This window comes from Schistocerca gregaria, chromosome 3 (assembly GCF_023897955.1).
Source record: "Schistocerca gregaria isolate iqSchGreg1 chromosome 3, iqSchGreg1.2, whole genome shotgun sequence".
NCBI classification, from domain to species: domain Eukaryota; kingdom Metazoa; phylum Arthropoda; class Insecta; order Orthoptera; family Acrididae; genus Schistocerca; species Schistocerca gregaria.
This window is the reverse complement of record NC_064922.1, coordinates 185313580-185332646: the sequence shown is the minus strand read 5'-3', so window position 1 is coordinate 185332646 and position 19067 is coordinate 185313580. Positions and strand designations below refer to the sequence as shown.

The 19067-nt window shown below is 41.5% G+C and overlaps 1 protein-coding gene across 2 annotated transcripts in view; it reads left to right on the top strand.

The window, feature by feature from the left end:
• The window catches only part of LOC126354984 (mismatch repair endonuclease PMS2), a 135965-nt gene that overhangs the window by 104567 nt on the left and 12331 nt on the right, over positions 1-19067 (top strand). For both annotated transcript variants that reach the window (XM_050005070.1, XM_050005071.1), the window contains one exon: positions 16745-16842. In XM_050005070.1, the coding sequence (XP_049861027.1) occupies positions 16745-16842 (98 nt within the window). The remainder of the gene's footprint in view (positions 1-16744; positions 16843-19067) is intronic.

Sequence of the window (19067 nt, the reverse complement as noted above, 5' to 3'; positions counted from 1 at the left end):
ATCTCTGTCTTACTATTATATAATCTATCTGAAACCTGTCAGTATCTCCAGGCTTCTTCTTTTATGATTCTTGAACCAAGTGTTAGCTATGATTAAGTTGCGCTCTGTGCAAAATTCTACCAGGTGGCTTCCTCTTTCATTTCTTAGCCTGAATTCATATTCACCTACTACATTTCCTTCTCTCCCTTTTCCTACTGTGAATTCCAGTCACCCATGATTATCAAATTTTCGTCTCCCTTCACTATCTGAATAATTTCTTTTATTTCCTCATACATTTCTTCAATTTCTTCGTCATCTGCAGAGCTAGTTGGCATATAAACTTGTACTACTGTTGTAGGCATTGGAGGCGTTGGCTTCGTGTCTATCTTGGCCACAATAAGGCGTTCACTATGCTGTTTGTAGTAGCTTACCCACACTCCTATTTTTTTTATTCCACTTACTTTGCACTCAATTCTAAGTTGCAGGCGGTTTTTTGGATTACAAAACCGAAAAAATGTGTGGCTTACATTCAAGTAAATATGGTAAATGTCTAGCTTGCTCATTAAAATGTTAGAGAGGAGTTTTCATAGTCTCATCATGGTGGCAGCTTTGTCCATCTTGTACGTGATCATTCAGCCACATATCCCTGTGTCATTATTTTAGCCTTTTTCTTGTGTTTTCAGTGTTACATAATGAAATTTGGGAACATTTGACCAAATTGACAGTGTGTTGAAGATTACATGTTAGTGTGAATATGCAAATGAACTTCAATGAGATTGGGAGAGAGTGAGTGCAATATTAAGAAAGATTGTACTGTACTTCTTTTTAATGTTTTAGGAATTTTAACCACATTCATTTGTAATTATTTTAGCATGGTTACTGATAATTGCACAGCTGTGTGCATGCGCATGTGCACACTAACAGAAATGTACCCATGCTTCAGCTGTATTGTGTCACCAGCCTATCTTATTTTTCCCAAATTTGGGTTCATCACTTTCAATAACTGCATCACTCATCCTATTTTTCCCCTTTATGGTAAGAACCAACTCAGCAACAAAAAGAAAACCAGTACATATCTGTAATTATACTAACTCCAATCTTGCGAACTCTATATCTAACAGCAGTTCTCAGAGTGGGGGTGGGGAGTGGGGAGGTGCAGCAAATAAGTCATAAGTTGTGCTTCATAGTCAAATAATACTTTGAAAATCGAGTGCCCCTTCTTATAGAACACCAAAAATGATCTTTAACACACTTAGCCACAAAGTCATCCCAACTTCACGGAAACATATTTTCGCCATGTTGTGCTACACGCATACAATTGTACTTACAAAATTTTCTGTTTGTTAATGAAATTAATGGTAGGCTTCATATCAGGTATTTTTGACAACAAGAATCAAATCTATAAACCAAGTACAAGGATATTTTCAAAGCACACTCTTCAATTTCTTTGACAGTATCCTATTCTGGTGCCTTATGTAAACAATTTGGTCTCACTATGTAACATAATACTGCATAATATAATTCTTCATAACATAATAGTATCTAATCAGTAAAATGGTGATACCTTTTAATTATCTTATAAAAGTAATACACAGAGATAGAGGGGCTGGCCAGTACTTACCTCAGCTCAGTACAGCCGATAGAGACACAAAAAACAACCGAAAATTTAAGCTCCTAGCTTTCGGAATAAATGTTCCTTCATCAGGGAGGAGAGAGGGGAAAGAAAGGGAAGAAGGGAAAGTAAATTTAGTTACTCACAACCCAGGTTATGAAGCAACAGGGAAAGGAAAACAGGGAAGGTAGCAAGGATGGAGGCATGGTTGTCAGAGGGAAGCCAAAGATATTCTACTGCAGGTACTGTGCCAGCTTCAAACCAAAGAGGATGCATACAGAAGTAAAGAGGTGTATAGTATAAAGATGTAGGATGGAAAGATGCATGAATGGCTAAAGAGGAAAGGGAAAGAGGAGAAGACTGAAAAGTAAATGGGAGTGAGGTTGTTTAACGTAGGTTTAGTCCAGGGGGATGGCGGGATGAAAGGATGTGCTGGAGTGCAAGTTCCCATCTCCGCAGTTCAGAGGGACTGGTGTTGGGTGGGAGAAGCCAAATGGCATGTACAGTGTAGCAGGTTCCTAGGTCCCTAGAATTATGCTGGAGGGCATGCTCCGCTACTGGATATTGGTACCCAGTAGCGGAGCATGCCCTCCAGCATAATTCTAGGGACCTAGGAACCTGCTACACTGTACGTGCCATTTGGCTTCTCCCACCCAACACCAGTCCCTCTGAACTGCGGAGATGGGAACTTGCGCTCCAGCACATCCTTTCATCCCGCCATCCCCCTGGACTAAACCTACGTTAAACAACCTCACTCCCATTTACTTTTCAGTCTTCTCCTCTTTCCCTTTCCTCTTTAGCCATTCATGCATCTTTCCATCCTACATCTTTATACTATACACCTCTTTACTTCTGTATGCATCCTCTTTGGTTTGAAGCTGGCACAGTACCTGCAGTAGAATATCTTTGGCTTCCCTCTGACAACCATGCCTCCATCCTTGCTACCTTCCCTGTTTTCCTTTCCCTGTTGCTTCATAACCTGGGTTGTGAGTAACTAAATTTACTTTCCCTTCTTCCCTTTCTTTCCCCTCTCTCCTCCCTGATGAAGGAACATTTATTCCGAAAGCTAGGAGCTTAAATTTTCGGTTGTTTTTTGTGTCTCTATCGGCTGTACTGAGCTGAGGTAAGTACTGGCCAGCCCCTCTATCTCTTTGTTAGTAATTGTTTCACATCTTTATATGAGATTTTCCATTAATTAGTTAAAAGTAATACACAGCACATTCTTCATTCTGTGAACCATTTTTGTCAAAGCTTACAGTTGGTATCATGGTCTGTACTATACCTCAGCTTCCCGCCCCCCCTTTCCGTCATAACTCACTGCTCACCCCTAAAAAAGGGGAAAGGTTTTGAGGTATGGTGTCACTGGAGTACCTTAATATCACTTTGATAATGTGATTTAATTGAAAGTGGAAGCAGAGCCATTTAATATTTTAATGAAAATAAGATAAATGAATTTTAACAATACTATGAAAAGGAAATTTGCAACTCACCATATAGCGGAGATGCTCAGTCGCAGATAGGCACAACAAGAGACTGTCACAAATAAGGCTTTTGGCCAGTAAGGCCTTCGTCAAAAATCTCTCTCTCTCTCTCTCTCTCTCTCTCTCTCTCAACACACACACACACACACACACACACACACACACACACACACACACACACACACACACACACACACACACACACACCTCACGTAAACACAACTGCAGTCTCAGGCGGGAGTTTTGCCTGTGTGTGTGTGTGTGTGTGTGTGTGTGTGTGTGTGTGTGTGTGTGGTTTATTTTTGACGAAGCTTTTTTTGTGACAGTCTTTTTGTTGTGCCTATCTGCGACTTCGCTATGTGGTGAGTAGCAACTTTCCTTTTCATAATAGTGTTACATTCCATCCCGGATTTTCCATTGTTAGATAAATGAATTGGACATATATGAAGACAAGACAGATTTTGGAAGGGCTGTAGTGGTAGGAGCAGAGGAAGTGGTAAGGTGCTGGACTGAAATTACTTTACACATTGTACCAAAAAATAATTTATTACATGAAGATTGGGCTTTAATATTAAAGCTCCCTTACTTCACAATACAGTTTCCAATGGTACCATGCTACAGAAATAAGAGCATAACAATGAAACTTCCTGGCAGAAGCTCTGAAAGAAAGGATATTGCGGAGACATGGCTTAGCCACAGCCTGGGGCTGTGGCTAAGCCATGTCTCCGCAATATCCTTTCTTTCAGTAGTGCTAGTTCTGCAAGGTTAGCAGGAGAGCTTCTGTAAAGTTTGGAAGGTAGGAGACAGATACTGGCAGAAGTAAAGCTGTGAGTACTGGGCGTGAGTCGTGCTTCGGTAGCTCAGATGGTAGAGAACATGCCCGCGAAAGGCAAAGGTTGCGAGTTCGAGTCTCGGTCGGGCACACAGTTTTAATCTGCCAGGAAGTTTCATATCAGCGCACACTCCGCTGCAGAGTCAAATTACAAATTTTATGCACTGACTGTAACTCATGAAAAGAAGGTTTCAAAAGTGACATCAGTTTCACAAAGCTCAAATGACAAGTTAGAGCTTGAGCTGGAAATCTTAGCTGTGCTTTTGCAAATTTTGACATATCCAATTCCAGAAGAATGAACTTGCAGTTAGCATTTAAATTATTAAATCTGTAATAGGCATTATAGCAGACTTCAGTGCAGTGCACAGATTTTTAAAAGAGCAACAGTAATTACTTAACACAGCTAGTGAACACTTTAAAATTTAACCTTGAATACACAAATACCTTATAATGTAACCTGAGGCACAGAACCTTTCCACATTACCTACCTATAGGAGCTGATGCATCTCATTAGAAACAGTGATAGTTCCAAGAAAACAGTAGTGACCGCTCAGAAGCAAATAATTAATGAGCACCAAGTAATAATTACCTTTGACTAGCTTACAACAACTTGAGGACAATATTACGGAAATGGAAGAGGATGTAGATGAAGATGAAATGGGAGATATGATATTGCGTGAAGAGTTTGACAGAGCACTGAAAGACCTGAGTCGAAACAAGGCCCCCGGAGTAGACAACATTCCATTGGAACTACTGACGGCCTTGGGAGAGCCAGTCCTGACAAAACTCTACCATCTGGTGAGCAAGCTGTATGAAACAGGCGAAATACCCTCAGACTTCAAGAAGAATATAATAATTCCAATCCCAAAGAAAGCAGGTGTTGACAGATGTGAAAATTACCGAACAATCAGTTTAATTAGCCACAGTTGTAAAATACTAACACGAATTCTTTACAGACAAATGGAAAAACTAGTAGAAGCCGACCTCGGGGAAGACCAGTTTGGATTCCATAGAAACACTGGAACACATGAGACAATACTGACCCTACGACTTATCTTAGAAGAAAGATTAATGAAAGGCAAACCTACTTTTCTAGCATTTGTAGACTTAGAGAAAGCTTTTGACAATGTTGATTGAAATACTCTCTTTCAAATTCTGAAGGTGGCAGGGGTAAAATACAGGGAGCAAAAGGCTATTTACAATTTGTACAGAAACCAGATGGCAGTTATAAGAGTCGAGGGACATGAAAGGGAAGCAGTGGATGGAATGGATAGTGTCTTGAAGTGAGGGTATAAGATGAACATCAACAAAAGCAAAACGAGGATAATGGAATGTAGTCGAATTAAGTCGGGTGATGCTGAGGGAATTAGATTAGGAAATGAGACACTTAAAGTAGTAAAGGAGTTTTGCTATTTGGGTAGCAAAATAACTGATGATGGTCGAAGTAGAGAGGATATAAAATGTAGACTGGCAATGGCAAGAAAAGCGTTTCTGAAGAAGAGAAATTTGTTAACATCAAGTATACTTTTAAATATCAGGAAGTTGTTTCTGAAAGTATTTGTATGGAGTGTAGCCATGTATGGAAGTGAAACGTGGACGATAAATAGTTTAGACAAGAAGAGAATAGAAGCTTTCGAAATGTGGTGCTCCAGAAGAATGTTGAAGATTAGATGGGTAGATCACATAACTAATGAGGAGGTATTGAATAGAATTGGGGAGAAGAGGAGCTTGTGGCACAACTTGACTAGAAGAAGGGATCGGTTGGTAGGATATGTTCTGAGACATCGAGGGATCACCAATTTAGTTTTGGAGGGCAGTGTGGAGGGTAAAAATCATAGAGGGAGACCAAGAGATAAATACATTAAGCAGATTCAGAAGGATGTAGGCTGCAGTAGGTACTGGGAGATGAAGAAGCTTGCACAGGATAGAGTAGCATGGAGAACTGCATCAAACCAGTCTCAGGACTGAAGACCACAACAACAACAGCTTACAACATGACAAATTGAAACACTGACTAGCTTACAGTGCAACAAATTAAAACCCAGATTACTTAACGTAAGAGCCTGGCTCCAAATAATAACATTCAGGTAGAAGCTCCACTGTCAAACAACTGCTTCCTGGGTGTTTAACAAAATGTCATTTATCAAGGTGACCTTTACAACTGTTAACAAAGAACAACATTCCTCCCCAGGCAGCTCGTCACTCTTTGGCGAATTCGTGCTTGGCTACCACAGGGCCCCAGCCTTTGCAGCACTTTTCCCCTTCTGTGCTGCATGTCTATCCTCGTGCTATTCTTTTTCCCCTCCCTTGGGGAACATGTCTGGGGTATTATTGGGAATGTTCTGGATTCTGTTGCTGACCTGCAAACAGTCTCCAACTTTCTTTTTGGCTCCTTTTTCCTTTTTTTTCCCCTTCTCCTCTCATTCCTCCATTTCGGCGTTTGAGGATCCCCTTTTTTCTTCTTCCTCCCTGTGTGCTTCTGAAGGCCGGCCCACGTGTCTGACGCGTAAAAGGTGACTGGACAACGCATAATTCCCAGGCCCAGGTCAACAGGTAGGGTTTGCATATACCCCCTGGTACAGGCCAGACCCAAGGAGGGGTGATTGCCTGAGCTGTAACCTTCCCTGATTGCCCATTGGTCCCTCTGTCAGGTGTTCGGAAGGTGTGTCCTGAGGTGTGAACAGTCACCTAAGGCGGGTGAGCCTCTTGTGTAGGTGGCCCCCAGTTGGAAGGAGCGTGCCATCAGAGATGCTGACAATCATGGGGGATTTCCTCGTGATGAGTCACTCATCCTCTCCATCCACATGAATGAAATGAAAATGTAATGAGGCTACTGATTTGAAGACCCTTCCTGCTGCACCTCAGTTCCTTATGGTATCACATACTGAAGACGGTCAGTCCTTCGCCATGGTCGATGCTATTGCTGACCCTGTGAAATCCTGATCTCGTTTACGGAATGGCACTTTGCTTTGGAGACAGCTTCTGATGCTCAAGCACAACTACTACTGGCTGCCTTGCTTCTCCATGGCTACTCTGTTTTTGTTGAGACACTTAGAGCTTTGAATTCTTCCTGTTGTGTAATTTACCCCAGGCTGCTTGACGGTCTAACCGAGGCTGAAATACAATCTTACCTCTCTGATCAGGGTGTGATTGCCATTCATCGTGTCATGAAAAAGGTCGATTCCTCTTTGGTGCCCACCAGCACTCTTTTCCTCACCATTGATTGGGTGGTGCTGCCATCTAAGATTAAAGCAGGCTACGAAATCATCCCAGTCTGGCCATACATATCGATGTGCTGTGACCAGTGTCATCAGTTCAATCACACTACAATGTCTTGTCGACACCCGGCCAGATGCGTAACCTGTGGTAGGGATGCACACGAGGCGAATGTCTGCTTCCTTCTCACCGCTGTATCAACTGCAATGGTGGCCACACCGCCTCCTCCCAGGATAGTCCTTTGTACCTAGATGAGCAGGCTGTTCGAGAGATTTGGGTAAAGGAAAAAGTGCCTTACTCAGTAGCTCACAAGTTACAAGCTAGTCGCAAACCCTGTGCTCCTGTCTGGCACTTAAAGTTCAGTTTTTGTTACCCCTCACTCCATGAAGGACTTGGCTATGCAGACATGCGACCTCAAATTTGGCTATGAGGTTGTGAAGTCGCCCAGTGTCCAGGTAGCATCACCATCCCCCCGTCCTGCTGTGCATTAAACAGTCAAACTCTCACCTCAAGGGACAAAGCTACCCACTACACAACAAGCAGGCAGGAAAGGCCAGAAGGTGTACTCCCGAGAAGACTTCCTCCATTCCTCCAGCCAAACAACACCCGAGTTTTCCTCTAAGCAGAAGGGCTCGAAGAAGTCTGCTAAAGACAAATAGTTTTCCCCTTCACCAGCTCGAAGATCCTGCTCAATGGTGTCACCACATGGTCGCTTAGCCCGGCAAGCCTCTGTCTCACCTGTGCGCACCAACAACCGTTTTTCGGCGTTGGATTCCACCGACTGACCATACAAGCACACCGATGCTTGTGTGGACCCCATGGAGCAGGATCCTCCTGCTTCTGTGCCCTGTAGTAGCGACTCTCCACTGGCTGTCCCTCGGCAGACACTGAGTTGCCACCCCCTACATCTCTTCCTCCTCATGACTGTTCGCCAATGGACATTCACGGGCTTCGGTCCCACAAAGAGGATTTACTGCTGCTTTTAGCATCACAGCATCTCCTTGTACTTTGCCTTCAGAAAACGAAATTTCGCCCTCAAGACCGCTTTGAGCTTCCGCACTACTTACCGATTCGTTTTGACCTTCCCCCTGAGGTCAGCATCCCATATCATGGGGGCGTCATGCTGCTTATACGGGATACCTTCAAAGTCAACCCATCTCTCTGACTACCTGTCTTCAAGCTGTTGCCATTCGCCTCTTCCTTGCCCACCTGACTTTCTCTCTCTGTACCATTTATGTACCTCCGTCCTTCGATGTCTTATGTGCCTGCATGCATGTCCTTCGATGTCACCAGGGCCGACTTCTTTCAGCTTATTGGGCAGCTGCCTCCACTGTTTTTACTACTTGGTGACTTTAATGTGCATCATGCCCTGTGGGGCTCTCCCAGAACCTGCCAGAGAGATGCCCTCTTTGCTGACATTCTTAACCAACTCAACCTCTTCTGCCTTAAAACTGGTGCACCCACTTTCCTTTCTGTGTCCTCACACACCTATTCCCATTTGGACCTATCCTTTTGCACTGCCCAGCTTGCCCATCATCTTGACTGGTCCATTCTTTCTGATGCCTACTCGAGCGACCATTTCCCGTGTGCTTTCCATCTACTGTCTCCTGCCCCATTCCCATGCATGCCTGAATTGCAGCTTACTAAGGCTGACTGGCAGTTTTACTCCTCCCTGGTGACCTTTGCAGAACAAGATTTCCTCAGTTGTGATGACCAGTTGGGCTATCTCACAAACATTATCCTTACTGCTGCATAGTGTTCCATTCCTCACACTTCCTCTTTACCACATCGTGTCCCACTCCCATAGTGGACTGAGACATGCCTTTACGCAATTCGCACATGAAGACGTGCTCTCCATGTTTTTAACCACCACCATATGTTGGAAAACTGCATTGATTATAAACAAATGCATGCAAAGTGTCATCGAGTTCTGTAGAATAGCAAAAGAGCTAGTTGGATTTTGTTTCACTAGTTCTTTTAACAGTTCCCCACCTTCCTCTGTTGTGTGGGCCAACCTCCAACAGCTCTCTGGAACCAAGATCCATTCCCCCATTTTCAAGCCTGACAGTACATGCCAATGTCATCGTGGATCCTATTGCTATTTCCAACACCTTGGGCCGCTATTTTGCAGAAGTTTCGAGCTCTTCCCACTGCCTTTATCCATAGGAAATGAGTGGAGGCGGCAAGAGCGATACCCTTCTCTTCTCTGAATAATGAGTGCTACAATGCCACCTTCAGTATGGGGGAGCTAGATCATGCTCTCAGTTCATCCTGGTCCTCCACCCCAGGGCCAGTCGCTATCCTTGTTCAAATGTTGCAGCACTTCTTTCTTGCAGGCAAGCACTTTCTGCTTAACACATACAACCGCATCTGGACTGAGGGCACATTTCCTGGATGCTGGTGTGAAGCCACCATCCTAAGCCAGGTAGGACAAAAACCTTCCTTCTAGCTATTGCACCATCTCTCCTACCAGCTGCGTTTGCAAGGTGATGGAAAATATTATTCATGCCTGGTTGGTGTGGTGGCTCAAAACCATTTACTCATGAATGCACAGTGTGGATTTTGAGCGCGGCGTTCTACAGTTGACCATCTTGTTACTTTGTCCACTGATGTCATAAATGGTTTTCTGTGGAAATCACAGACTGTGGCCATGTTTTTCAATTTGGAGAAGGCCTACGACACCTGCTGGAGAACTTCCTCCTCAGCAGATATGCAAGCCTTTTGTCTGCCATGTGTGGCCACCCTTCCTATGCCTCCTTCTTTGACGATTCCTTAGATCATCAGTATGGGGCTTGTCCCTCTTCCCTGTTACCTCCTGGCATCCGCTTTCGCCACTTACTATGGCGGCTTAACTTCACGCTACCTGCAACTTTCCCTGTGGGTGTGAACCCTTCACCACCTTTGCTTTGTGATGCGGCCCATGTTAACCTTGGGCTTCATTCTCTTTGTAAGAACACTACTACAGCCTTGGTCTACTTCCTTCAGTTTCACAACCTTCACATGGAACTTAGTGATAGTACCTTTGTATTCACTGATGGCTCTCGGACTGTCCGTGGGGTCAGGTGTGCATTCGTCATTGGCACCCGTGTCCTTTGGAGCTTCTCGTCTTGTATCAGGCCACAGAGTACATCCAGCGACACAGCCTTCCCAGTTGTGTCCTCTTCCCAGACTCACTCAGCACTCTCCGAAGTCTCTGTGCTCTGTACACTGCTCGTCCCTTAGTGCAGCAGGTCCAGGAAACCTGTCACTTGCTCACTCTTGGTGGAGTCGACGTCCTGTTTCTGTGGGTCCCTGGTCATGTTGGTCTGCCAGGAAATGAGGCTGCTGATGCTGCTGACGCTGCTGCCAAGCTGCAGTCCTCTTACCTCAGCACGCGAGTACCTCTATTCCCTCCGATGATCTCTGCATTGCCATCTGTCAGGAGGTGGTGTCCCTTTGGCATCACCAATGGTCCTCCCTTTATAGGAATAAGCTTCAACTTATTAAACCTCTCCCAGCACCTTGGATGACCTCCTCTCGGCCCTCCCTCCGGGAGGAGATTATTTTAACTCTGCTGCGTATTGGGCACTGCCTTTTTAGCCATCGTCATTTGCTCAACGGTGCTGCCCCACCACATTGTATGCATTGTGCCTAAATTTTAACTGTCCACCACTACCTGCTGGAATGCCCTTTTTTTTTACTAATTTACGTTCCACCTTGGGTTTGCCATCTGATTTATCAGCTGTGTTAGCAAATAACGCATGGGCTGTCGCCCACGTTTTCCTTTTTATCCACTGAAGGCCCTTTAATTTTTAGTTTTGGATCTTCATTTTTGTATAGTGTCTTTTTTAGCCCTTTCTCCATGTGCCTTGTTTAGATGTCTCCTATTCTTTCCATTGGGGCTGACATATAGTCATTTCCCCTTATCTCCGTGTTTGCATTCTGTAGTTTTGACTTGCATATGACCTTAGTTGTTTTTTGCACCCTAAAATAAAACAAAGAACAACATTTGGGTGGGAATATCTGAAACATAGATTCGTTACCACGAGGAACCGATATAACTGAAACATAGGGTATGGCCTCTGTGCACTTGTTATGTGCTATAGCTATTGATTAGTTTTTAAGAAAATAACACAACCAACTTGAATTCATAGTGCTGTTCAAAAGTTGACATGAGAATAAACATAATTCAGCTTTCAGGTGTAACCAGGGTGCAGGAACAGTATAAGTAGTGCAAAAATTCTCATTGCTTTATGGAGAACTCATTAGAGGAAAACAACCAACACATAGCTTAGCTCTGCAGACCAGCTAGAATTTACATGGTATGGCAGGATACCAGAATAAGAATAATTGACAAGACTCCCACAATAGTCTGTCACAATGTCACCAATTCATTGCAGGCTCCGCAAGAATCCGCTCCACAGAGTTGCAAAATAGCACACAGTCTCCTGATCTGCTCTTCAGTCTGCTGGTAGAGCCCATTGAGACACACATGCCTGTAGCAATGGCAAACCAGAGCAAGCCACTATACAAGCAACAGCCACCTTAGAAACACTACAGCTGGCTGTCCCAGCACTTGTCATCACAGACCGCATCGCTCGCAGCACCTCGCAGGGAGCCACCACACAACCCATAGTGCTACTCTCCATGCCAAAACCACGGTAATGCACATGACCCCAAATAGCTTCCAGCTCACTGCGCAAGAAACCCTCTGACAGGAAAATTTTGAGAGAACAATCAAGTTATCCACAAACTTATAAGGCACAGCAAAACTATCACAAAAAAATTGTTAAAAGCAAGCCAGATCACTCAAGTGTAGTGAAAGAAGAGATTGCAAGGGAAATAAATAAGATAAAAAACTTTGTGCAGCTGATAAAGGACTGAGTCAACAGATTTGGCAGGTAGCTGAGCAGAGAATATGAGAGAGAATTGCCGCTGCAGACTGAACTACTGCTTACCCACGTAAGAAATAATATTAATGTAGTCTGAGAAGTCACAGGAATGTTGTAGCAGGACGTAATTTTTATACCTTTTATCTTCAAACAGAGGGGACAGAAGTATGCCTGTAGCCTGCCAAGCACCCTATCATTTGTGACTGAGGCGCACTTTATGTACCAGGTCACTACCTCTCCCCATCTCCTTCGTTCCTGTCCCTTTTTGTTTAAATGATGTGTGGGAAGAAGAGCAGTCAGTAAGCTTCCACAAGATCGACAGTTTCTCAAATTTTTACCTTCACAGTCATCCTGCAATAAATGTAGAGAAAAGTAATGGGTTTCATGACTCTTCTCAGAATGCTCTGTTTTCCAATTTTGAAAGTAAACCCTTCTTTGACCCACAGCATCTATACGACATATGCCATTAGAAAATGATGACCATTTCTACGATGTTCTTGGGTTTCCTAAGCCAACCTGTGACAAAAAGTAATGTTCTTCTTAGGATCTTTCCTATCTCTTCTGTTGATCCCAAACTGGTGTGCTGTTCTCAAGAATCAATTGAACAATCCCTTACAAGCTACAGCCTTTATGTGTGAGTTATATTTCTTTAGGATTCTCCCTTTAAATCTCATTCAGGCATCAGCCTTTCCAATATTTAGCTGTACGTAGCTGTTCAACTTAGAATCCCTCCATGTCCATACTCTTATATATTTAAATGTTGTTACTGTTTTCAGTGACTGGTCATCAACTGTGTGATAAAAAACTAACCTCCAACCTTTATTTGTTTATGTGGAGGATTAGCTGCCCGTACGTATAAATCAGTCATCGATCCTCTGCAGGTGTTCCTGTACTTCACTATAATTTTGTTGTGTTGTGATTCCAAGTACAGCTTTATTCATCAGCTCAGAATCCATGTTGTTTCCAAAAGAGAACATTTTTGGTTTCCAGGAAGATCTTAATATACTAGCACAAAACATATTCCAGAATTATAGAACAAAATGACCATAGTTTTGTGTGTTTATATTATTATCTTCTACCCAACAATCATTCTTGGAAATCAAGACAACATGCACTTTCTCCATACACTTGGAATGCTGCAGGGCATCAACGATGTGTAGTAAACTTCTGCTACAAGATGTCAAATTTATTTCACTAATTCATTTTGATTCTGCTTGTATCCTGTCTGGTCAATCATCTTCCTGCAGTAGAATTTTAGTTGAGTTTGTGTTCCACTATCACTTATCTCAATATCTTTTATTTTGGATTCTTGCAACAATTGAAAGGATGAACCATAATATTATCTTCCTCAGTCAAACAGAACTGGAAAATGGAATTCAATATTTTGGCTTTCATATTGATGTTTCTACTTACTGTAGATAAAACTAAAACTTGTTGAGATAGCTTAGTAGAATATTATTCATGGACCTGATCTGTTTACTTATTGCAGATAAAACCAAAGCTTCTTGAGATTGCGCAATAGAATTGTACTTTTGAATCCATTAAACACTTCTCACATTGCTCTGCTTAAGATCATTTTGGCTTCATTCAGCTTTTGAATGTCAACAAGGCTTTGAATTTGTTTAAATCTTTGAAGAAGTCATCTGTGCTTTGTAGTAACTTTGTAACACAGCTACTGGACAGTGTTGGCTGTTATCATTTGTGAGAAATAGCTAATAGCTATCAACACATACCTGTGTAGAGTTTTTTATACAATACTTCTGACTTTTGTTACTGATGTTCACTATTTTAGTCTAAGGGATGAATGTTCAATGTTGACTGACTAGTTTCTTGCTGCACTTGTTAGGTTCATTTAACACCTGCACTCATTGAAGCTATATGTTCTTACATTTGATTAAATACCTGCAATCATAGATGCTATATGAGTCTTACAGACTCAGAGGTCCACCTCTGATATTAAATGAACTGTAAGGAGGGTCTGTTTTTCACCAGGAAAGCTAAAACTGCATACTCAGAAATAATTTCTTACTGCCCAAGGTAATTTTCAGATCAGACATTTAATACAATATCACACAATGCCAGTCATTCAAATCATGGGAGTTTCCACGTCTATAGCTGGTAAACTGGAATGTCTCCTGGTTACCATAGCATTATTCTAAAATTTATGTTTCCTGGAGGATTCTGCGACTGCAGCTCCTTAAAGGCTGATCTTAAAAGCTTGATACACCTTTGCTGGCTATCTTTGTCCTAATTCTTGCAATCACTAGTAGCCTTAATGCTATTTATGACAAAAAAATATGCCTCAGTTTTCAACCTGTCGGTGCAATGTATATTTCATATGGGTTGTAAAGTTTGGTTGTTAGTCACTTTTGGTTTCAACCAGCATTCTGTTTGCAGTACAACATATGCATCATTTGTGTTAATATGCAAGGCTGATCCTGGGATCCTACCATGTACACTCCAAAAACATAGTATTAATGTTTACTCTTTCTGACCTGTCATGATGAACATTGCTGTATGAAAAGTATATGGCCAATCTATTCTTCTCTCCAAGTATGGGCTATAAATGGAACTCTCTTACCAAAATAGCAACTTTCTGTGCACAGTACTTGCCCGGTCTGTTGAAATAATCTCTGCAACCAATCATGAAAGACAAAAAATTCACACCAAGATTATTTTGTAATTGACTGGGTCTGTCACTCTAAATGAAAGGCACATGATTTGCAGTGGGAGCAGTGCTTTCAAATCAAAAGCTATTCTTCAACCCTGTGCAAGGCTAACTGTCTAAAGGGACTGAACGGAGGCATTAAACATCATTCGTACTGCCATAAGCAACAATTTGTAGTGAACTTACTATCAATAAAGGCTTTGATAAAATCTGCAGAAATTTTTAATGGTTGTATAATCTGTAGGATAACCTTCTGAAATATAAAAAAGTGCATAAATAATATATTCTAATAAATTATGGGAATGCAGCCAGATGACGTATTCAGAAAGCACCCTTATTTTGACACGTGCACACGCTGTCATTTTCAAGGCACACAGGCAATAAAACGGTGCTATGCAGAAAATTTGCCAAAAGATCTCACACATGTACACAAGTGTGCATGTGTACATACATGTGCGCCCCCCCCCCCCCCACACACACACACACAGAGAGAGAGAGAGAGAGAGAGAGAGAGAGAGAGAGAGAGAGAGAGAGAGAGAGACCACTGGGTGAGGTAGCATTAACTCTGCCCCCCTGTTGTTTGACTAAGGACAGAAGAGGATTCCATGCACAATTTAAGCAAAAACCTTCATCTCTGTTTATAAGGTCACTTGCTAATTTAACCTCAATGCCTCCTTAATAACACTATTCCAGTAGCTAGATGTGCATGCCAGATTCTCTGTATTGTTCTGTTCCATAGGTTGACTGGTGCCAAGGTGTAACGCCTTCAGTAGCAGATTTGCTCAGTTATTGTAAGTTTGTGTGATTGTAAGTTTGTGTGATGCTTTTGCTCAATACACTGGTCCTAGACAGTCCTCATGGTCTAACCAATAAATTACATGCTGCATCTGCCTTACACAAGCCAAGATCATCCTTTACAGATCCTAAAAGGGCCCTAATCTTAGCTGGTGGTTGAAAAAATATTTAACAGCAGGTGTCCATAGAAAACAACCAGTCCTATTAGAAATGCTTCCTGTGTAATGCAAAAATGTCATAGATTTTAGTGCCACTGTGTTGTTATCATCACTCACCCAATTCACAGTTGGTCAGCAGTGCAATGTGCATCTGCTGTGTCTTTCACTGCAACTATTGTGATAACTCAGGTTTTATGGAAATAATATATGTTTCTCTCCAGAGATGGAGGTTAGCCCTGAATGAAACTACTTTCCAATAAATAAATTCTTCAGTTGACAAACATGTTGTTGATTTCAGAGGTTTATGATTATTATAATAAGACACTGACAAAATATAGTACTCATACTCCATTTTCCACTTATTGCATGAATTGTCAGTTGTTTGCCTATTACATTTGCTTTAAACAAACGTAATACATATAGGTAGGCTTAGAGAGACATTACTTTAATATTTTAAACAACTGTCGCAGTCTTTCTACATATCTGCTCTGTATTGAATGTAAAATGTGTTTCAGCAGACCAAGATCTGCTCTAAAAGTTGTTTCAGAATGTTTATCATCTTGATTACTTTTCCCTAGATTATAGTCAATTGCATCCTCAACTTTATTTTACCTTTGGGAAATATGCAATAATAATTGCCTTTAGTATTCATATGTTTGTGATGGTATATTTCACTAACAACAAAAAGCCATGTGCAGCTAAAGATGAGAGTGTGACACAGTAACAAACATCTCTCAGAAGAAAATATTCAACATCAGAATTTTTCTTTTTTTTTTTAATCGTTTGGTAGTTTTGCAAAAGTTTGAGGAAAATGGAAGAAATAAAGTTGCTTAATAGTTATAAAAAGAAGAAAGAACCTCAAAAACTGTTATTCAGAGACAAAGTTTTCGGAAACCTGCTGCAGAATGGTGGGCATTTTCCTTTCCCAGGCTTACATTACTTTTTACAATCACAATTAAGAAAAATAAAGAAAAATAATGATTGTGTTTAATCTTTACAGTCGTCTTAGATTCATTTATTTCTGTCAGTAAATAATGTATCTTTTATCTGTAGGTATTTGTATACCAATATTTCTTTCTCTTGAACATAATGTTTAAAATATTTCTAATATTCTCTTATTGTCTCATTTTAGCTGAACCAACAAAGAGGGTGAAATTGAGTTCAATTCCCATTAGCAAAAACTGGACATTTGGGAAGGATGATATTGATGAGTTGCTGTTTATGTTGGAAGTAAGTACAATCATTTTATTGAGAATGCGAAGGAAATGCTCTTCTGTTTGTATGTAAAACAGTGAAAATGAGAAGTGAACAACTCTAAATATGTAACAGGATCATGATATTTGCATGGGTCACTGAGAGAGGACAGCAAAGGCAGTGATTCAAAATTAACTGCCATGATCAGATTAAAAACCATTCACTGAGCATGAAAATCCTAAATTAATAACTATGGCATTTGACTTGTCAACAGCCATGCTAAGGCGGATACAGCGCCCCCCCTCAGATCACCACTGTGCTGTTGACAATTTTCTCTTTGACTTTGTGGCAGAAGGGACAGCAGGGGTGGTGGTGTAACTTCCTTGATCACCGATCTTTGCAACAATGTCCTGAATTATGTTCCAAACCTCTCCACAGTGTTTCATGAAATGAGGGCATGTGACACTGTTGATGGTGATCCCTCTGTCAGATGGGGACATTAAGCACACCTGCCCCCTTGATGCTCTTGACACCACACACACACACACACACACACACACACACACACACACACATGTGTTCAAATGTATTACAGTTACCTGCACTTAACAAATACACTTACACACACAGCTCTCAGCTCTCATACTTCATGATATGCCCTTCAGTGTCTCCCAGCCATTCATGCCATAAGACTTTACTTGCTGGCCTAGTGGTCTGTTGTTTTGAACATCACACTAGCTTACTAAATGTTTGAGACCTGTTAGAATGCTGTCAATGACTATGAAGCAAGCAATGTTCTGAAGAATGGATTGTGGGCCTTTGGGAGAGTAGATAGTTCTTTTGAACAGCTACCCAACAAGTCAGACATGAGTTAGGTGTCTGTGTTCGTGCAAGTAATCCAAGGAAGGTACATATTCTCATTGCCCCCATTTTGGATGGTAGTGTGCCTGGACTGTCAAAAAAACTAGCTGTCATTAGTGATTGCACAATGGCTACAGCACAAATTAGAGTAAGTGTTCTACCGAGAGTATCAGCTAGACCTATCTGGGACTGTTCCCTAGAAGCTAGACTATGAGCAACAGTTCTACCTGTGAAACTTCCTCTCTCTCATTATTACCAGGCTGCCCACCTACTATGGTCTAGCAAAAGTCGCAGCTGTATGGATAAATTCCACATAGTTGGTTTTTGTGGTAAGAAAAATTCTGCCTTGTGATTAGCAATGGTCAGTTGTGATTGCAGTATCCACCATTAGAGTAATGAGCACTTAGTGTATAAACAGTAACATACAGAACTAACTGCAGGCACCGTGGTGGGGACTGAGGGGGGAGTCAACTACAGTGACTGTACCACTGATGTTTGCTGAGGGAAGACTGAAGAGCATAGTGTATGCTGAGAGCATTACCCAGCTCATTCTAATGTCATTCCCATAGCGTCGGAAAGATGTTGTCTCACAATGGGACAGGGACCACACAAACACTTCTCATTTCATACCCAGTCAACTTTCCAAGATGTTACCCTCAAGTCATCTTGTTCACCAGACCAGTTAACTGTGGGACATGGTGAGACAGTGTCAGGTTTAATCTGCATTGATAACAGTGTCCCCTGACTATTTCATTCATTCATTCATTCATACATACATCATGTTATATAAATCTTATTTTGAAAGACAGTCTTGAGAGATATCAAAAAAATCAAATTGTGTTTCATCTGATGGAAGCAGTCACTGCAGATTATTGCTGTAAACTATACTGGCAACAAACGGAAGTATAGGAGAACATTTCTGAAGGTGCATGTGACACACTTTGGATTATTGCATTACTGTTTAGCATACTGAAATTGTTGGCCAAGAGAATTCGTCCATAGCGATATGTTCCTGTGATTTTTACCATATTCTGTAATCTGCATATTTTAATAATAAAACTTAATTGTCTCAACATGTTCATATTTCATTTTCCAGTAGTATGTTTAGTCAGAAGTTTTTATGAGATGTTTTTAGTTAGTTATGCTTTCTGTGTTTTTCATTACTTTCCAGTTGTCTTCATTAAGGTAATGTGATACTTAATCCCATGTTTTTATGAAATTTTAGTTGCTATTTTTACTTATTTACATATTTGTTAAGCTCTTCTATAATTTTTAAAGCTGGACTTGCATAAATGAATAAGGCATTTATAACAATAATGTAAAGTCCTGGGTGGACCAAAATGTAAAATAATAGAAAGGCAACCACTTGTGTACAGTGGATTGATGCATGAAGCACAGTA